At 44.1% G+C, this 22,025-nt stretch overlaps 1 protein-coding gene across 2 annotated transcripts in view; it reads right to left on the bottom strand.

The window, feature by feature from the left end:
* adamts18 (ADAM metallopeptidase with thrombospondin type 1 motif, 18) overlaps positions 1-22,025 on the bottom strand; it is a 95,872-nt gene that overhangs the window by 62,234 nt on the left and 11,613 nt on the right. Inside the window, exons 4-9 of one of the 2 annotated variants that reach the window (XM_061765305.1) lie at positions 7,993-8,254; positions 4,857-5,071; positions 3,860-3,943; positions 3,389-3,548; positions 1,521-1,626; positions 18-155 (exon numbers count right to left, since the gene is read on the bottom strand). In XM_061765305.1, the coding sequence (XP_061621289.1) occupies positions 18-155; positions 1,521-1,626; positions 3,389-3,548; positions 3,860-3,943; positions 4,857-5,071; positions 7,993-8,254 (965 nt within the window). The remainder of the gene's footprint in view (positions 1-17; positions 156-1,520; positions 1,627-3,388; positions 3,549-3,859; positions 3,944-4,856; positions 5,072-7,992; positions 8,255-22,025) is intronic. The other variant, XM_061765316.1, reaches the window with a different exon arrangement.

The following is a 22,025-nucleotide window of genomic DNA, read 5'->3' as shown; positions in this document are numbered from 1 at the left end:
TTCGCAATGATGCCTACCCGAGGAAGCGATTGAGGTACTGGCGGCTGCAGGTGGACCAAGAGAACACCCCGTTGTTGCCGGCAAGGGTGGGTGACATGATGTTGCCCTCGGTTTTGCGACAAGGGTTACCCTCACCGTCATGTATCATCCCGAAACTGAAGCAAAAAAAAAAAAAAAAAAAGCTTTTCAAGTTGGGTTTTCAAACCTGTTTCAAAATGGTTTCAAGGCTCGGTTTGGGTTTAAAATTAGGGTTTCAAATCAGGGTTAGGTTTTCAAGTAAGGCATTCAGATAAGGGTTTCAAGCTAGGGGCACAGTTACAAGCTAAGCTTTGAAGTGAGGGTTTCAAGGTAGCATTAGTGTTTTTATACCAGGGTTAGGGATGAAAACAAGGGTTGGGGTTTGAAATTATGGTTTGAAGCAAAGTTCAAAGTTTAAAATTAGGGCTTTGAGTAAGGGTTTCATATTAGATTTTCAAACCTGCATTAGGGTTTCAAATTAGGGTTTCAAGAAAGGGTTAAGTTTTCAAATTGGGGTTTTATGATCGAGAGATTTTTAACAATATTGATGGACAAATGAGAGTCATTTTAAGAAAACAATTTTTTTAAGTGTTAAGTGTAGTTATTAATATCATATTTAGCATCTTTGAGAGTACAGCGATGCTAAATTTCATGAGTTTGAAATTATATTAAAGTGTTTTGGGATCATTAGTTTTGGGTCTATTCGGGTTTTAAACTATTAAAGCTATAGTATGTAACTAAGCTTGAATTCTTCATCACAACAAAAGATATATGACGTAGGCAATGCATGGTATGCCCCTTGTGCGTGATTCTACAACATTTTTACTGCAGTCATTTCCGTGCCGTCATTTGGAGTGCGCCACCAACTGGGCCAGCACGGAAAATGAATAGGGCATTCACTAAATATAAAAAATAAGATACTGACAGCAAGATGTTAGAGAAGCTGAATAGCTTCATTAGTATTGTGTCATGGGTGGCTTGGGTGAAAATTACTTTTTTTAACAAAAAAGGTTGGGCATTATTGCATTAATATAGGCAATTCTTTAAAGGAAAAAAAAAAGTGGGTTGCATCTATTAATTGCAATTGCTATTTGTGGCTGGTCTTGCTGTATTCTTCGCATCATAATGTTAAGTTTATGCTTTTTCGACACTTTAGCAGCCGGGTGTTGAGCAGGAGAAAACATGTTCAAGGTTTGTATTGGGCGAGTGCCAGACAGGCAGACGAGTTTAACTATAAAAAAAAAAAAAATAAAAAAAAATGTAAATTGAACCAATCAAACTTGTATCTCGATGGAAACGCGAACACAAACAAAGCAGTGTCCGCCCTAGGCTATTCTTTCAAACAGTTGAATTTGGACGTAATGTTGGCAGGTCAATGCGCGTTTGTGTCTCTGTGTGTGACATTTGAGGACCCTCTCAGTCGATAACGTGGAGGCTTCATATTCTTCCAGTTCTGCCACTTGGCTGCTAAACATCGTCACTGTCAGGCGCGACAGACATACTTGTGTCCGGACTCGTGAGCAATGGTGAACGCCAAGCCCAGTCCTGTGTCCTCGTTGATAGTGCAGCTCCTGTATTTGCTGCACATGCCGCTGATTGGAGCAAAACCTGTGTACAGAAAAAACACAAAGAACAATGAAGAAGCAAAACAAGCATAAATTTAAGATGCAAAAGGTGATGAACGTTCCTTGGACCTCGTTTGCATGGTGAATGATTGTCCAACTTTGAACCCGATGCTCCACCCACATTAAATGGTGTAGGCAAAAAAACAAAATGTTTGCATCGCCCAGCTGTCAAGTATACTTGCTTCTGAATTGCCCTAATTTGAAAATTCCCTCGTCGGAGTTTGTTAAAGTAGGAGCCCTGGAATTCACCCCAAATTTCTGTTTCAAACCAAAATGCCTGCTTTCTTGTTCCATTTCGAGCGGGGGTCTGAGAGACTTTTTTTGTGTCGATCGGTGAAACTGGTGTCGGGAACTAACTGTTTCAAACTTTTTGATTGTTTTAAACCAAAATGGCCGGCCTTGTGTTCAGTTTCAAGCATGGGTCTCTGTAATTATTTTATTTGTCCAAATATGATAGCCATGTCAGCCAAACCTTTTGTTGATCGGTGAAATTGCTGTCAGGGGCTAATTTTGTTCAAACGTTTTGACCATTTTTTAGCTTTCCATACACGTAAACAGACATCAATGCCATGTGTGTTCCTCAAGGGTACTTCTACATCCACCTTGCTTGGCCAGTCCAGACATTTTAGTTTGATCCAAACCAAAATAACAGGAATGAAAATGTGCCTGGGACCGCAGTCTGGACCCAAATGACTTCCAAGCAGACATGGGAGACTCCCTGGGTAGGTCGGTTAAGACTTTCCAGCAATTACACGAGGTCGCTCCATCCATCCATCTGTCCGTCTCTTGAGGGTAACATGGGAAAGATGGAAAAAAAAAGACTACACCCTGGACTGGTAGCGGCTGAGTGGGATTTGATGCCACGCCAGCTATGTGAAGTACCAAGGCAGTATAAGAGATGAATATGCATGAAATAAGGACGCAACAATCCGATCTAGGGTGTGTATACATTTTCTTTGCAGTCTTATTTTTTTTTCAAGCTTGAAACTCTAACACTTGCTTGAAAACCTAACCCTGGCTTGAAAGTCAAAATTGAATCACTAAACTTTGCTGAAACCATAAACCTGTCTTGAAGCCCTAATTTGAATCCCTAACCTTTGCTTTAAACCTTATCTTTGAATTGCTAAATTGAAATCAGAACTGTGGCTCTAAACACAAATTCTGGCTACAAAGCCTAAACCCTGTCTTCATACCCTAATTTGAAAGACTAACTTTAACCCTAAAATTGGATTGAAACCCTAACCATTGTCCTCTTTAATTACTTGAAACCCTAACCTTGGCCCGAAACCCTAATTTAAAACTAACCCTGCCTTAAAAGCCAAATTTGAATCCTTAGCCTTTGCTTAAAATGCCAATTTGATACCCTATCGTTTGCTTTAAAGCTTAACCTGGGCTCAAAAACTGAATTTGAAACTCCACGGTTGGCTTGAAACCCTAACCCTGGCTTGAAACTCCAATTTGAAACCCTAAACCTGTCTCGATAGGATGTAATTAAAATCCTCAAGCACTTTTAAACTGTTGAATGTGCGACATTTCAAATTCAAGCATTTTTATGAATGTGGAGCAGCCAAGGGAACGCTGCTGTCATGCGTCAACAGAAGCAGGTCAGCAACTTGCACGTGGAAACCAAAACTCACAACCTTGTGTGTGCAGAGTAGCATAAACTGGTTCGAGACATTCAGGTGTAAAAACAAACCAAAACCAAAAACAGAGAGCAGGAAGTTGGACTTGGCCGGCCGCCTTACCCAGGGTGTCGCAGGGCTCGTTCTTCCAGGAGCAGATGTCGAGTCCAGTGAGGAGGACGGCGTGGTCGTGCCGTTTACCGCTTTTGCCCACCAAGCCCGACTGCCACTGGCAGAAGCTGTTGAGCGACTGGTCAGCATGGTGATTGATGGTCAGGCCCAGCTGTTGTTGAAGAGAAATACATGAGCAGAATCTTGCAAAAACAGTAAGTAGAGTAAATCCCCTGCATCATCATGGTTCGCTGTTCACCAATTCACCTAGTGGTGTTTTTATTTGTGTCAAACTTAAACTTAAAAACTGATTTATATCTATGGTTCAACTACTAATATAGGCAATAGTAAAAAAAAATTTGGTGGGTGATTCACTTAGTCACGTTTTTTCACTATTCACAGTGGGGCGTGGTCCCTATCCCCTGCGGATAGGAGCGGATTACTGTATATTTGCAGAGTTACAGTACAAGTCAGTGCACTCACTGGGTCCTGTTCCAGTAGCAACAAGCTAACTACCACAATGTTGATGTCTGTCCCGATGGTGCCATCTTTGAAAAGACTGGAAACCTGAAGAAAAAAAGAGCAGTAAAAGTGGCTGTTAACTCAACAAATGAGCCAACTCTAAAATCAGTTACCGCCATGTGTTTGCCTGGTTGTGTGTCGTCACGGCCAAATACACACAGGACGACCATAGAAGAAAATGTGGAAAGACTTTGTCATTGATGGACTTAGGGATTGAACAAGTGCTGCATTTAGAAGAATGGGAAGAAGCCACCGGCGCCACCGAAAGCACTGCGAAAACCACATTTTTCAAAACGAAAAGCAGAGCGTAAGGACGGTATGGTCTGAGCCGTGAGGAGTAATGACTGGTGTCTTCTGAGTCTGATCCTTCTGTAAGATTAAATGACATTCTATCGATAGTAAAGTTCATCTAAGTTGAGAGTCCTATGACTGAAACACAAATTTTTTTTTAACAAACTACCTGGTAACATTGCTCCTTGTCTGTCAACAGACATTTTCCACCAAGCGATACGGTTTGGTTCATTTTGGTAAGGTGAGCATTTTTCTGCAATTCTGTTGTAAATCGTCTCAAAATATCTGACCTGTATCTGTATGTATGTAGGTGGGTAGGTAGGTAGCTAGGTACTGGGTAGGTACTGGGTAGGTAGGTAGGTAGGCACACAAAGTAAGGGAGGTAGGTAGGAATAAGTAAGGTAAAGTTAGGAGTGGTAAAGTAAAGTTGGTCAGGTAGGTATGGTCAAATAAGGTAGTTAGGTAGGTAGATTGTTAGTTTCCATGGTTAAGACTCCCAAATTATTCAACCTGTACCGTCTTCATTTTTCAGCATGCTTCCATTGGGATACCAGCTGCTGTAATACAGTCCAGTTCTTTACAACACCTGTATAGAACTGTACTGTTTGGTGAAAAAATAGCAAATTATAGTAAACTTCCTCGACTGTCTTCCTTTTTTGACACTGACCATGTTCATGACGGTGAGGATATAGGTGGTGACATTCTCCCGGCCGTGTTTCTCCAGCATATTCCTGTCCGCCACCACCAGGGTCTCCACATTCAGACCTCCCACCCGGTTGGAGTCAATAGGGGACCGCTTTAGCCTTCCCGGGCCCTCGTCGTCAGAAGTGTCAAACTCATCTGGCGTCAGAAAAGGGTCCTCAATGGGAGGTTTGGGGGTGTCTGTGAGGATGAGAAGCATTTTGGTCCATTTAGCCAGAAAAGTATTTGCGGTCGCCATGTCCGTTCTAGGTGATCTTCCACACCAAGCATGCCTTTATAGACCTTGCATGGTTATTGTCATTCTTCTTTTACGTACATTTCATATATATAATGAGGGTGCATAGTCATCATGTGAGGTTAAGCAAAGCAATGCTGGACTGAAATAACATAGTACAGTATATGGGCTAATGTAGGTGCGTAGGTAGGTAAGGCAGTGTAGCTAATGAAGGTAAGATAATGGAAGGGAAAGAAATTGAAGGTTGATAGGTGCAGTGGATATAAAATGTGTACACACCCTTGCTCAAATGCCAAATGTAAAAAAATGAGACCAAGATAAATTATTTCACAACTTTTTCCACCATTAAAGTGACCTACAACCTGCACAATTCTATTGAAAAATAGAGGGGATGTAAACATAAAGGACTGCGGTAATACTGATGAAAAACAAATGTGTAAAACATGCAAAGTCACTAAGCAATGCACATTTTCCAGCAGTGCAGTGATACTGATCAGCAACACGAATCGCGGGCGCCACGGTGGACGACTGGTTAGCACGTCTGCCTAACAGTTCTGAGGACCACGGTTCAAATCCGGCCTTGCCTGTGTGGAGTTTGCATGTTCTCCCCGTGCCTGTGTGGGTTTTCTCCGGGTACTCCGGTTTCATCCCACATCCCTAAAACATGCATGGTAGGTTAATTGAAGACTCTGAATTGCCCGTAGGTTTGAATGTGAGTGAAAATGGTCGTTTGTTTATATGTGCCCTGCGATTGGCTGGCGACCAGTTCAGGGTGTACCCCGCCTCTCGCCCGAAGATAGCTGGGATAGGCTCAAGCACGCCCACGACCCAAGTGAGGATGAGCGGTGCGGAAGATGAATGAATGAATGAATGTTCTATAGCACCTACCAGGGGGTAGGGTGAGTTCAAGAGAAAATTAAAAACAATTGTCATGAAATGCCGATTAGAACAGCTGAACATTTTTGTAGTGGTTAATTAAAGGCACTTTAAATGGTGGCAGGTGTGTGCTGACTCTCATTTAATGAGTTTGCATGTGATTGGTTAATTCGGCGCACAGCCACATCTTTATACAGTTGAAACCAAATTTTTACATACACTATATAAAAAGACATGCTTTTCTTTCTCAGTCTGACATGAAATCAGGATTAAACTTTTCCTCTTTTAGGTAAATTACGATTACTAAAATTACATCTATATGCTAAATGCCAGTATAATGAGAGAAGGTTTTTTTAGACAATTTTTCATGCCTTTTTCCAGTCAGAAGTTTACATAGTATTTGGTACTATTGCCTTTAAACCTTATGAATTGGGTCAAGGTTTTGGATATCCTTTCACGAGCTTCTCACAATAGTTTGCAGGAATTATGGCCCATTCCTCCCGACAGAACTGGTTGAACTGAGCAAAATTTGTAGGTCGCCTTGCTCGCACATGCCTTTTTAGGTCTGCCCCTAGATTTTCAATAGGATTGAGATTAGGACTTTGCGATGACCACTCCAAAACTTGTTACTCTTAAGCCACTTTGTAACCAGTTTGGCTGTATGCTTCGGGTCACTGTCCATTTGGAAGGCCCATTTATACTCTGGCTTAAACTGCCTGTCTGATGTCTTGAGATACGCAACATCTCAAGTAGTTCTAAATAATGCTCTTTCCTCATGATGCCATCTATTTTGTGAAGTGCACCAGTTCCTCCTGAAGCAAAACAACCCCACAACAGGATGCTGCCACCCCTGTATTTTAAAGTTGCTATTCTCAGGCTTGCAAGCTGCCCTTTTTCTTCCACTTTATCGATAATGATAATAATAATAAATTACAACCCCAATTCCAATGAAGTTGGGATGTTGAATCGAAATCGAAAAAATGGATGGATGGATGGATGTCCCTGTTTGCATTTGCAAACTGTAATCTGGCTTTTTGATGTTTCTTTGAGAGTAATGGCTTCTCCCTGGCAGAGTGGCCTTTCAGCCCATGTCAGTACAGTACTTATTTCACTGTGGATAATGAAACCTATCAGAAGTGTCCAACTACATGACATCATTGTTTGAATTTTCCAAAATTATTTAAAGCCATACTAATCTTACTGCATGTAAGTAAACTTCTGACTTTGAAGAAAGGAAGGAAAAATTGTCCAAAGAAAAATCCTTATTTCACTATTCTGGGATTCAGAAAATAGAAATCGTTTTGGTAATCCTAATTGACCAAAAACAGGAAAGGTTTAGTCTGATTTCATGTCAGACTGAGAAAAAAAGCATGTCTTTTTATATATCCATCCATCCATTTTCTGAGCCGCTTCTCCTCACGCGGGTCGCGGGCGTGCTGGAGCCTATCCCAGCTGTCATCGGGCAGGAGGCGGGGTACACCCTGAACTGGTTGCCAGCCAATCGCAGTGCACATAGAAACAAACAACCATTCGCACTCACAGTCATGCCTATGGGCAATTTAGCGTCTCCAATTAATGCATGTTTTTGGGATGTGGGAGGAAACCGGAGTGCCCGGAGAAAACCCACGCAGGCACGGGGAGAACATGCAAACTCCACACAGGCAGGGACGGGGATTGAACCCCGCACCTCAGAACTGTGAGGCTGACGCTCTAACCAGTCTTTTTATATAGTGTCTTATTATTATTTTATATAGTGTCTTATTATTATTTTTACTTCCCCTCTCGAAACGATTTCTTTTTTTTTTCAATTGAGTTGTAAAGGTTGTAGGTCACATTCATGGTTGAAAAAGTTTTACAATAATTTATCTTCCTCTCATTATTTTATATCACAAACACCTGGTATTCGAACAGGGGTGTGTAAACGTTTTATATCCATTGGAGTACTTTCAAAAAATTACAAGTAGAAGGACATGGAAGTTCCCTTACATACATTGCTTGCGGCGCCCACAGAAGTGTTGCTTTTGTGTGCTCCCATGTAGATCATCCTGGTGTTGATGGTGGTCCTGGTGCTGCGTGGACGGACCGACACCCGAAGGGTCGCCGGCCCGTTCGCGGACCACGTGTTCAGCTGAGCGTTTGTAGATGACGTGTGGTTGGTGACCGTCAGGCGCACTGTAGTTGTGATGTTTGGCCAGATGTTGAGGTAGAGGCGAGATCAAGTAGTCGTGCTCAGTCACACGGATCAAACCTGACTGGGTGACACACACAATGCAAAGAATCAATTACCTCCGCCAAAGTTCAGCTGTGAAAATTAAGTAGAAATCAAAGTTTTGTTTGTTTGGGAAAAAAGGCCATACCACTTTGATTCTGGAATGGAGGAAGCATTTCGATTTAAGTATGTTTGTTAACACACTACTTCCTGGTTTTCGGAAGATGGGAGAAAACCAGACTGTACCACTTTGATTCTGTGCACGCAAAGCTACGGATTCCGTATACTCTAAAATTGTGTAGCACAGTATTCATGTTTCACAGTCAGCACAGTCAGTGTTGCCAAATTAGCAACACTTACGACGATCCATTGGCTATTTCTCCAAAAAGAAATAGACAACATGAGTCGAGTACTTTGAAATAAATTGTTTTCCACAGGAAAAGAAAGGAGCTCAGTGGAAAACATCACGGACAATGCCAGACATGATGCCCTTTTATACATTGCAAATATAGTGACTGCCCTGGGAACTTCCCTGAGAATACCCGATCGCATCTGATATCAGAAGCTAAGCAGGGTCGGTCCTTGGTAGTATTTGGACGGGAGACCACCAATGAATATCAGGTGATGGGGTTGGGCAGTAGGCCACTCACCTACTCCCATAAAAACAACAGAAACTGGAGTTGTGGCCTAATGTGTCTCATGGCACTGAGCTCTGGGAAAAAATCAATAAGACAGTGATTTATCCACATGCAAGAAATTTTTTACCAGAATGTGCCTCCAAGCTGCAAACATTTTGCGAGGTGGCATTACCTCATCTTTTCAACTCAACATTAGAAAAGAGCATGACAGAGTTGGTTTAAAATGTAAATTTATTAAGGACCGTGTTTACATACATGTTTTCCCTAAAGGGACATCTTTCCCAAAATGAAGCACTTATTTTCTTTTTATCTGTAAAGAAAAAAATAGAACAAAATTCTGAAAGTTGATGCAAGTTAATGCGGAGGGGAAAACATTTTTGCTATCAGAAATAAAGCAAATCCCATGAAGAAAAAACAGAAAAGGGACAAATGTTTTTAGAATAACATAATTGTCATTTGCATTTTTTTTTAGGGGAAAAAAAATATTAAAATTGGAAATCTGCTGCACGGTGGACGACTGGTTAGCACATCCACCTCACAGTTTTGAGGACTCGGGTTCAAATCCGGCCTCGCCTGTGTGGAGTTTGCATGTTCTCCCCGTGCCTGCATGGGTTTTCCCCAGGTACTCTGGTTTCCTCCCACATCCCAAAAACGTGAATGGTAGGTTCATTCAAGACTAAATTGCCTAGGTTTTGAATGTGAGTCCGAATGGTTGTTTGTTTATATGTGCCCTGCGATTGGCTGGCGACCAGTTCAGGGTGTACACCGCCTCTTGCCCGAAGATAGCTGGGATAGGCTCAGGCACGCCCACGACCCTAGTGAGGATAAGCGGTACAGAAAATGGATAAATGGATGGAAATCAATCTTTTGTGAAACATTTATTTTAAGGCCATATTGCCCAGCCCTGCCTCCTGCCATTGCGCTTCTCTGCTTCAGATAATTAGTTAAATTTAGGGTTGTTGGGGCAGCAATACATCGTCTATTTCAACTAATTCCCATCAGCATTGTAGAGCAGGCACACACTGGACGACGTTTACACACATATCGACCCACTGACCCACTGAGCTTTAGCCTTAGTGTGTGTGTGTGTGTGTGTGTGTGTGTTTGCGTGTGTGTGTGTGTGCGCGCGCACACGCGTGTGTGTGTGCGTGTGTATGTGTGTGTGTGCATGTGTGTGTGTGTGTCTGACACAGCCGACTAGCAGGTTGCAAAATAAACAGAAGACCGACAAAAGAGAGGCTGGTGTTGTCAAAACATGACCGTGCTTGCTGTGGAGCGGACGTTTTGAGCCTGAGTTTCTAATTTGTGTGGAACCTAAACTTCCTCTAGCCTACATTTCACGTGGTTGCATTACATGCTCTGATTTGACAGCGCACCCCCACACAGGCACACACACACGCGCGTACACACACACACACACACACATACAGACCCTTTCCAAAAAAACATTTCATCCATCCATCCATTTTCTACCGCTTATCCAAGGTCGGGTCGTGGGGTCAGTAGCTTTAGCAAGGACGTCCAGACTTCCCTCTCCCCAGCCACTTCATCCAGCTCTTCCGGGGGATCCCGAGGCGTTCCGAGGCCAGCCGAACGACATAGTCTCTCCAGAGCGTCCTGGGTCGTCCCCGGGGTCTCTTCCCGGTGTGACATGCCCAGAACACCTCATCAGGGAGGAGTCCAGAAGGCATCCGAATCAGATGGCCCAGCCACCTCATCTGGCTCCTCTCGATGTGAAGGAGCAGCGACTCTACTCTGAGATCCTCCCGGATGACCGAGCTTCTCACCCTATCTCTAAGGGACAGCCCGGACACCCTGCGGAGGAAACACATTTCGGCCGCTTGTATCCGGGATCTTGTTCTTTCGGTCATGACCCACAGCTCGTGACCATAGGTGAGGGTAGGTAAATTGAGACCTTCGCCTTTCGGCTTACCTCCTTCTTTACCACAACGGACCGATACAAAGTCTGCATCACTGCAGACGCTGCACCGATCCACCTGTCGATCTCCCGTTCCATTCTTCCCTCACTCGTGAACAAGACCCCAAGATACTTGAACTCCTCCACTTGGGGCAGGATCTCATCCCCGACCTGGAGAGGGCACGCCACCCTTTTCCAACTGAGAACCATGGTCTCAGATTTGGAGGTGCTGATTCTCATCCCAGCCGCTTCACACTCGGCTGCGAACTGCTCCTGTGAGAGTTGGAGGTCATGGCTTGATGAAGCCAACAGAACCACATCATCTGCAAAAAGCAGAGATGCAATACTGAGGCCACCAAACCGGACCCCCTATCCATCCACCAAACAATCCATTTATTCCAGTTCCACTACACTCATGCATCAATGTATTCTGATCTACATCAAATCAACACTGTGGTGTCTTAAAATAGAAGAGAAGTCAAAGTTAAGATAGAGGAACAAAGAAGAGGGGCCAGGGCGGTCACATTTTTATTAGTCACATTCTCTTTGTTCATTTTTTCATCCCCTTCTGTTTTTTACAACATATACCTCATCAAGCGACATCACTGTCGTCCTTCCTCTGAAACTTTCCCCCGCCCTCGAGCGATGCTTTGTGACTTTTCATCAAAAGAATTAACCTTGTGAAGTCTAATATATCACACGCCGTATCGGTCGTCTTTGCTTTGCACTGCTTTTCATGTCATTTTTCATCTTACAAGGTGCAATTAGTAACTTTCAACCTGGAAAACTTAAAATATCAAAAGTTACTTGTCAAACTTTTTCTTTCTTGTACACTTCAAAGAGTTTTAAGTGAGTCTAGACTAGATGTTGATTCAGTAATGAGTATGTTAAGGTAAATGAAAATCACATGAGAAAAAAATTGGTAACCAATGGGAAAGAACCTTGCCTCAAAAGTAACGTGAAAACTTTCACATTTTACTGAGTGTTGTTTGCTTTTTGTTTGCCTATAGGGGGAAAGGCCTACCATAACAAGTAATTGACGTCCACCCCCTCCAAATATTTATAATTGCCTATATGAAACCATCAGTACATGGCAAACTATGATCCCAATACAGTTTAATATCATTATGAACTAAGCTTACAACATCCATCCATCCATCCATTTTCTGAGCCGCTTCTCCTCACTAGGGTCGCGGGCGTGCTGGAGCCTATCCCAGCTGTCATCGGGCAGGAGGCGGGGTACACCCTGAACTGGTTGCCAGCCAATCGCAGGGCACATAGGAACAAAGAACCATTCGCACGCACAGTCATGCCTACGGGCAATTTAGAGTCTCCAATTCATGCATGTTTTTGGGATGTGGGAGGAAACAGGAGTGCCCGGAGAAAACCCACGCAGGCACGGGTAGAACATGCAAACTCCCCACAGGCGGGGCCGGGGATTGAACCCGGGTCCTCAGAACTGTGAGGCTGACGCTCTAACCAGTCCACCACCGTGCAAGCTTACAACATTGCCTTTAAAAATAAATGAGTTACAGAGGTTTTAGTTTTAGTTTTTAGCGCTCCCGCTGGGGACTCCAATGACAGTGAGACCTGGAAGGGCGCGATTGGGAGGAACGGCCCCCCCGATCAGAACCCGAGCGGTGTTCTGTTATTGGACTTCTGTGCTCGTCACGGATTGTGCATAACGAACACCATGTTCAAGCATAAGGGTGTCCACACATGCACTTGGCACCAGGACACCCTAGGTCGCAGTTCGATGATCGACTTTGTGGTCATGTCATCGGACTTGCGGCCGCATGTCTTGGACACTCGGGTGAAGAGAGGGGCGGAGCTGTCAACTGATCACCACCTGGTGGTGAGTTGGCTCCGATGGTGGGGGAAGATGCCGGTCCGACGTGGCAGGCCCAAACGTATTGTGAGGGTCTGCTGGGAACGTCTGGCAGAATCCCCTGTCAGAAGGAGTTTCAACTCCCACCTCCGACAGAACTTTGCTCATGTTCCGGGGGAGGCGGGGGACATCGAGTCCGAGTGGACCATGTTCCGCGCCTCCATTGCTGAGGCGGCCGACCGGAGCTGTGGCCGTAAGGTGGTCGGTGCCTGTCGTGGCGGCAATCCCCGAACCCGTTGGTGGACACCAACGGTGAGGGATGCCGTCAAGCTGAAGAAGGAGTCCTATCGGGCCTTTTTGGCCTGTGGGACTCCTGAGGCAGCTGATGGGTACCGGCTGGCCAAGCGGAATGCAGCTCTGGTGGTCGCTGAAGCAAAAACCCAGGCATGGGAGGAGTTCGGTGAGGCCATGGAGAAAGACTTCCGGACGGCTTCGAGGAAATTCTGGTCCACCATCCGACGTCTCAGGAGAGGAAAGCAGTGCACCACCAACACTGTGTATAGTGGGGATGGGGCGCTGCTGACCTCGACTCGGGACGTTGTGAGTCGGTGGGGAGAATACTTCGAAGACCTCCTCAATTCCACCAACACGCCTTCCCATGGGGAAGCAGAGTGTGGGTTCTCTGAGGCGGGCTCTGCTATCTCTGGGTTTGAGGTCACGGAGGTAGTTAAAAAGCTCCTCGGTGGCAGGGCCCCGGGGGTGGATGAGATTCGCCCGGAGTTCCTAAAGGCTCTGGATGTTGTGGGGCTGTCCTGGTTGACACGCCTCTGCAACATCGCGTGGACATCGGGGACAGTGCCTCTGGATTGGCAGACTGGGGTGGTGGTCCCCCTTTTTAAGAAGGGGGACCGGAGGGTGTGTTCCAACTACAGGGGGATCACACTGCTCAGCCTCCCTGGTAAGGTCTATTCAGGGGTGCTGGAGAGGAGGGTCCGTCGGGAAGTCGAATCTCAGATTCAGGAGGAGCAGTGTGGTTTTCGTCCTGGCCGTGGAACAGTGGAACAGCTCTACACCCTCGGCAGGGTGCTTGAGGGTGCATGGGAGTTCGCCCAACCAGTCTACATGTGTTTTGTGGACTTGGAGAAGGCGTTCGACCGTGTCCCTTGGGGAGTCCTGTGGAGAGTGCTTCGGGAGTATGGGGTACCGAACCCCCTGATACGGGCTGTTCGGTCCCTGTACGACCGGATTTGTATCGGTCCGTTGTGGTAAAGAAAGAGCTAAGCCGAAAGACGAAGCTCTCAATTTACCGGTCGATCTTCGTTCCTACCCTCACCTATGGTCATGAGCTGTGGGTCGTGACCGAAAGAACAAGATCCCGGATACAAGCGGCCGAAATGAGTTTCCTCCGCAGGGTGTCCGGGCTCTCCCTTAGAGATAGGGTGAGAAGCTCGGTCATCCGGGAGGATCTCAGAGTAGAGCCGCTGCTCCTCCGCATTGAGAGGAGCCAGATGAGGTGGCTGGGGCATCTGATTCGGATGCCTCCCGGACGCCTCCCTGGTGAGGTGTTCAGGGCATGTCCCACCGGGAGGAGACCCCGGGGATGACCCAGGACACGCTGGAGAGACTACATCCTTCGGCTGGCCTGGGAACGCCTCGGGATCCCCCCGGAAGAGCTGGATGAAGTGGCTGGGGAGAGGGAAGTCTGGGCGTCCCTGCTGAAGCTACTGCCCCCGCGACCCGACCCGGATAAGCGGTAGAGAATGGATGGATGGATGGAGGTTTTAGTTTTGAAAAAATGAACTGGAAGTGTGAGTGTACAAGCACACGCAGTGAAGACCTTTCTTAACTTCCAGTAACCCATGCTAAAACTACCTCTTCCCAGACATACAAAGCCTGTCTCTCAGCTGACATGTATCACTCCAAAAATACTTCCTCGACACCAATTCCTATTTTAAATGGTGGCATATTAAGGCATTTCAGAAAGAGCACAAAAATATTTTAAATATTTTGCACCTATTATGATCTATTTTCATTCGCTACTCGCTGGTTGCGTGCTGCGGCCAAAGCCCTGTGTAATATAAACGTAATTGCTTTGGCGCCATCTTTGGCATCTCGATGGTGAGGAACTATATTGAAGTGAGTTGAGGAGCTACATAGATAACAGCAGTGCTTTACTGCCCTCTTGTGGCTTCTTGGTACCAAGGAACTATGTTGACGTGAGTCGAGGAGCTTTTTATGGTGCTTCCCTAACATTTTCTGCCATCTATAGCCATAAACCTGGGGGTCGGAAATCAAATATTCATTTTCACTTTTCCCAGCAGGGCTCTGTCCCTATCCCTGTGAATAGAGGGAGAACACTGTGAAGTTGAATAATAACAACAAAAATATGCTGACAATAATTATTAAATAAGATGCCTAAGTCGACAATAATAAAGAGCATGTATAAGTAACAAAATTAGAAAGGATGTAAAAGTCAACAATAGTAATTGAGTAAGTAAACGTGACAAATTGTGACAAGATCGTCATTATTTTACAATTTATACTTTTTGTGACATTTTTGTTTGGTGGTGTGCCTTGGAATTTTCTCATGTAAAATGGGAGCCTTGGCCCAATAAAAGTTGGGAAACACTGGGGTAGGGTATAGTAGGTAGGTAGATGGAGGCAGGCAGGCAGGTATGTAGAATGGATAGGTAGGTAGTCAACAATAACATGAACAATAACACAATTATATTGCAAAACAGTTACACTTATGATCTTTGATTAATTGACAGCTAGAAAGTCCCCTGGATATTTTGTTTGCATTGGTTGGACTGCCACAAACAAGAGGCAAGAGGCTACAATATGAAAAGTTTATCAGCTCCTTCTTGTAACCAATCTGCTTTGGTAATAATGTCGTCGTTTTCTTGACTTTTTCTCTCACTGAGTATCCTAAACTTGCCTCTATATAAACTGCTTTTAAGGTTTCCTACCATGACATTATGACGCAAATGACTAAGTGCTTACACGCCATTAAAGACAAGGGAGGAGGTGGGGCCATGGGGGGAACCGAGTGGCCAAAAGCCCCAAACCAGTGATTACTGCACATCTGTGGGGAGTCATGTGACCAGAAGAATTATGGGTCTTGTTAGGGGAAGAAGCACAAGGTGGTAATATTATATTTAGAAGAGCAAAGAGACCGGTAGCAGTGCGAGAGAACAGAAAACAGAAAATAAATATAGGAAAATTATACTTTTTTTCCCCCCCTTTTTTCTTTACAGGGTTAGTCTTGCATTTAAAGGAATTCATTCCAAAAGTAGTATATGTGTTAGTAATAATAGTAATAATAATAATATGTCCTGTGACTGACTGGCGACCAGTTCAGGGTGTGGTCCACCTTTTGCCCGAAGTCAGCTGGGATAGGCTCCAGAATGCCCGCGACCCTAGTGAGGATAAACGGTACGGAAAATGAATGAATGAATTTCTAAGTTGACAAAAAATGAAAGACAATGATGATTAAAGGTATATTTGTCAACAATAATTAAGACAATATATAGGTTGAGAATAATAATAAAAAGAAGATGACAATAATAATTTAATAATTTATAATTATTCATTCATTCATCTTCTTTTCCGCTTCTCCTCACTAGGGTCGTGGGCATGCTGGAGCCTATCCAAGCTATCTTCGGGCGAGAGGCTGGGTACACCCAACAACCATTCACACTCACATTCATACCTACGGGCATTTTAGAGTCTTCAATTAACCTACCCTGCATGTTTTGGGGATGTGGGAGGAAACCGGATTACCCAGAGAAAACCCACGCAGGCACGGGCAGAACATGCAAACTCCACACAGGCGGGATTCGAACCCCGGTCCTCAGAACTGTGAGGCAGATGTGCTAACCAGTCGATCACCGTGCCGCCAATTTATAATTAAATAATTTATAATTAATAATTAAAGATCCATCCATCCATCCATCCATTTTCTGAGCCGCTTCTCCTCACTCGGGTCGCGGGCGTGCTGGAGCCTATCCCAGCTGTCATCGGGCAGGAGGCGGGGTGCACCCTGAACTGGTTGCCAGCCAATCGCAGTAATTAAAGATCTACCAGTCAATAAGGAAATGTCACTTATTATGATGTAGCTGGTAGCATAGTGGCAAAAACAGTACATGCATGTGACCTGGCTGCTCACAGCGCACAGTATAATATGGCAGAAGCTAACAGCAACAAGTCAAGGTGAACAAATCAAACATTCAGCTCTTACAAGTTGATTCAAGCAGCATGACGTCTGTGGTGTGTTGTTTTACCGACTCTATTCTTCAGTATTTGTTGAGCAGCATTACGAAGCTAATCGTCATTAGCATGACACTGTTACACCATTAGCATCACAGCTGCAGCGTTACTTCCAGTTCTGTGTGTAGAAGTGGAAAAGTCAAGAGTGCATTGACAGTATTTTCCATTTGTTATGGGCCAGAGGGATGGGTCTGTGTCCCCTGCTGGCCCAAAATGGGATAACGAGGGGGGAACAGAAGATGTTTTGACGCTCCTCTCTGCGGGTGTCACGACATCAACCCGCTCAGGTCGCTCAAAGACAACTCCACCTCATTGTGATGCTCATCAGGAGTACAGCGAAAATCTGTTTGTCATGGGGGATACGTTCCACACCCACCCGATTCGAGAGATATGTAGAGAGAATGTTAGAAAAGACAAAGAAACACTGCTTTTTTATGGTTTTACTCCTCCTGCACTTTTTAAACACTGTAAACATATTTGAACACAAAAACACAAAATGCAAGCATACAATTTATATACAATGCTTTATGTATTGTAAATTCTGTGTGGTCGTTGGGTGGTTTTTGAGAGGCGGGGCTTGTGTATAATTGTCTGGGCGTGAGCTGAGGCCGATAGCAGCTCCTCCGTAAAGGCCTCGCGGCCGACAACGCCCTCATTGCATCACGTGACCGACGAATTGGCCCGTGCGGGCCCCTCTGTGTCACTTGACACGCACACACGGCAAAAATTGTTGTTGCGTGTAGAATGCCGCGGAGATCATCTCTCGCGATTGGTCCGTTTTAGTCACATGCTGTGATGATGTAATGAGCGTTCCTCCCAGTTCCACGTAGCACCTACGCCGCCGCCTTCTCGATCGATTTTGCAGCATAATTAAACGTATCATCTGGTCATTTAGGTCCATTTGTTCTAGCAGACTGCTGCGCGGTCGCCGCCCGCACGAGTATAACGAAGCCTTTAGTGTGCTCATTGTGTTTATGTGTTTTACTGTTCTCCCGGTGTTCAATAAATGGCTGAAAAGTGCACCGACAACTGTGGCTCTAAGTGTAATTGCTGTATGTTTGGACAAGCAGACTCGCAACAACAACGGCTGTAGTGTTGACCCTTATGTGTGCCTTTGAGTTGTGCGGCCTGGTGAGTAACGTCAGGAACATGGCCGCTAAGTCTTAGTGGACGTGAGGTTAAGCTTACTGTAGCTCTTTGCAGGTGTTTTCATTTTGTATTTGTGTTTGACGAAAACATGAAATGAATGGCAGCTGAAAGTGCATCAGCAACTGTTGCTCTCCTTTTTTCACTTCACTAAAAGCTTGAAGCACCCTGTAACTTAAATTTTGGCTCGCAAAAACACAAAGCAAAGAATCGACCATGTGGTGGCTTGTAAGTTGTAAAACTTGAAAGTTAGGCCACACAAAGTAATATCATGTAAAAAACCATGATATAGTGTAGCAGGGGCGCAAAAGATAAACCACGATATAGTGGGGGAGCACTGCAGTAGAGTAATGTTAGTCTAGCATGCTAGCACTGTAAACGTAATACATGTTATTCATGTAGCTGAAAAACTCATGATTTCGTTATTATTATTGACTTAGCCACGTTGTACTGAGCAGCCAGAGAAGACATGTACAGCGAAGCCTTGCTCTGAGCGAAAATAAATGCGTAATGGATGCCCTTGTAAAAAAAAAAAAAACCATTGCCTGTCATAGTTACAACCCGAAATATACCCCAAATTCTTATCATAAAACAAAGAACAAACAAACAAAAAAATTATATCATTTCAAACCCATCTTACATTACCCATAAAAATAAATGGCTAATACATGATTTGCTGATCACATGTTAACTTCCACCACTGCCGATAGCTCTTAAGGCCTTTCTCCGCATCACCTTGAGGAGTTTAACACAATGGTTTCTCTGGAGTTTGCCTCGCCTGCCTGTCGCCTGAATCTTCCAAGACTTCCGAGGCTGTGGACTACAGCAACACGCCAAGATAATGTTAGCATGTGTGTTTATTTTTAGGTCATCTCTAGCCTTAGTATCCTTAAATGTGTGTTACCAGCAGTGTTTTTTGCTGATTCAGCACCTTTGGAACTTGTCCTGATCAGATACTAGAAACAGGACAAGCTTTTGCCAGTGCAAACACGTTAATAGAGAGAAAATAACAAAGTTTTGTAATTTATTTAACAACATGGCCAACAAATGCCATTATTTCATTACTGTAGTAGATATGGAGGCAACACTAGTGGCTCAGGTTTTGATATATGGATTCTGTTTGCATCCACTTGAAATCCTCCGCAGACTCCATTAGTCTTGTGTGAGAAAGACGACAAAGGACACACACAAACACACGGCTTCCCTCAGCCATGCTAAGAACCCAACCACACAGCCCCTCCTTTTTCCTCCTCTCAAGCTGGCATCTAACAGTGGGCACTACATCACTGTCAGCATGCAGACCACCAGGGAGCGGCTCCGGGCCCAAGAGAACGGGGACGGCCCAATTTGTTGGCCTCTACACAAAGTAGACAGGTACAAATGGGCCGAATGCTTGGCGGAAATCAGTCACTGACTTGTCACTTGAACCCAATGGGGGTGGGATGAGGAGTTCTTCCTCAGATGCCCCACCCCGCAAAAAAAGTCATCAATAAAAGTTTGAATGCCAGGGTGTTTTTAAGAATTCTGCTGGTGAACTTTTCAGATACTAAAGCCCGTTTTACTCGGGGATTTTGCCGCTTTCCTGTGTTGTAAGGTACAGACATGACTAGATTGAAGTTTAAGTGAAGTTTAACACCTGAGACCCACTTCCCATGCCTCTATGCGTCATAAGCAATTGTCGCTGTTCCTCTTCCACGCACAAATCACAAGCTCCTTTCATATTGACTTCCTGGTAAAGGTTCGAGGTTAACGGAGCCGGCATTTATAGTCCAATTCAGACAGCCCGCCTTCACCCAACCAGTGCGGCTTGGCACCTTCAGACAGTCATTTGACGACATCACTGCAACAGGGATTTTAACACGAAGGGACATAAGCAGTGATTAAATTCACACTCTGGTCAAAGCCCCTTTTACACAGGCAACATTCCGCCTCCGGTACTACTTCGGAAGACGGTGGAACGAGCCACTACCAAGTTGACCACCTGACAAACATTGCCCACACCTCTGCGTCAAAAGTAATTGTTATACATTGTGCTAGAAAAAGGGACAGCCCTTTTCCCAAACACATCGTACAATGAATAAAAAGTCTTTTGAAATTATTTAATTCTAACAAGTACATCAGTTGCACATGATTAAAATGTGTTGGACTAAGATGTATTATTCTATGATTGATTTTTGAGGGAAGAGTGGAAAGAAATTATGTCGTTTACCAAATTTTAATCATGTGCAACCGAAGTACATGATCAAATTTACTTCTTATTTTTTAGTGTACAACCCCTTTCACACTGGCGCATCCGAGCTGTGGAAAGTTCCCAGGAAGACACTGTGAAGGAGGCTTGTCTGTTGTGTTTGGCGGCGGCATTATTATATGTATGGAAGACAAAAAACAAAAACAAAAAACTTAAAAAAGATTGCTTAGTGGTCACTACAGCTATGCAGATGTGGCAATGTCCCACATCGGGAAGCTCTGTCCCAAAGAGACTCGGGGCGGGGAATAACTACCGTTAGACCTGAGATATGTGTGAAAGTATAGTATCTTGCTCAAGGACACTGGCATGGTCAAACATCCTCAGGATCAAACCCTCAACCTTCAGGTTGGGAGACGACCAATCAACGACATGATCAATGCCACCCCTGAGCCATGCCGCATGTACAGTACCATTACGCCTTTGATGAGCCAAATTCCCATTATTCCGGGAAGGCAAATTTCAAAGGGATTTGTGCATTTGTGTTTGGCAAAGGATTAAGTATTTGTATGGAACACTAAAAGAAAATATGACTATCAGGAAAAATAAGACTATTTTTGAAAATATACAGCTTTTTCTGCGATTAGCTGGCAATCAGTTCAGGGTGTACCCCGCCTCTCGCCCTAAAATAGCTGGGATAGGCTCCAACATGCGCACGACCCTAGTGAGGATAAGCACTACAGAAAATGAATGAATGAATAAATATACAACTTTTTTCTGAGAATATCCTGTACATTTCTCTCTGAAAAATATGTACAATATATGTTGAAAAATATGACATATTTATAAAAGGGGTTCATATGGACCAACATTTTATTTAATTCTACTACATGTTTAATTTGAGTTAAAAATAGTCTAAAATATTGCTCAGTTTTCACTATGTTGAAGTCCCTGTCCACCACGCCGCAACTGAAAACTGCACTACACCCAGCATCACTATGGGGCCGGTGGGAAAAGCCACTGCACACCACAGGGAGTCGGGTGCGTGGTAAGGGCAGACGTAATTCGTAGGTTGCAGTCTGTGATCTTACAAGAGTGCCTAGCTGAAGTCGCAACTTGCGGCACCGTGTCAACGACAGGAGCGGGGGAATGTAGCATGTAACAAAGGACATTAGGAGGGTGGTAGAGGTCGCATTCGCACAGTAATGCCATGTGTATTGGCATCACGTTCATTTAAACAGTTTCATATCAAACAATGCACTTTCATTGGTCTAAATTGAAATTTTTTGTTTGCTTGCTTTTGGGGGATATTTTTACAATGGAATATCTAAATTGAAATGCCCAGGAATCATATAATTAGCAACCTTTTGAGGTAAAAACATGACCCTAAAGTTGAAAAAAAGAAGCACAAATTATCGCCTTTCTTGGCAAAACTGGAGACATCACTGCAATAAACATCAAAGGACGCTTTTTCTTTGGTTTCCGACCTATATTTTAAGACTTTTTTTTTATTTTTATTTTTTTATTTTTTTTTGCCGCCGTAGTAATGTAATATTTTCATCACCCTGTTAAAAATAAAGATAGGAAGTTGTAGCTGTTAATGTTTCTCTTGTTTATGTTTATGATGTTGTTGCTTTTGTTGTTGTTTCTGTTTATTCGATTGCTGTTGCTCTTTATGCTATTTATTCTATTTTACTGTGTGTTTTGATTGTTGTTATTTCTGTTATTCTGGAGTTTCTGTTGTTGCTGCTGTTTCTAATACTGCTGTGTGTTGTGGTTGTCGTTTCTGTAGCTTTTGCTCTTTTGCTCTTTCTGTTTCTGCTGCTTTTT

The sequence above is a fragment of the Phyllopteryx taeniolatus genome, chromosome 2, assembly GCF_024500385.1.
Source record: "Phyllopteryx taeniolatus isolate TA_2022b chromosome 2, UOR_Ptae_1.2, whole genome shotgun sequence".
NCBI lineage: Eukaryota > Metazoa > Chordata > Actinopteri > Syngnathiformes > Syngnathidae > Phyllopteryx > Phyllopteryx taeniolatus.
The sequence above is the reverse complement of the archived record's forward strand: the minus strand, read 5'-3'. Positions and strand labels throughout refer to the sequence as shown.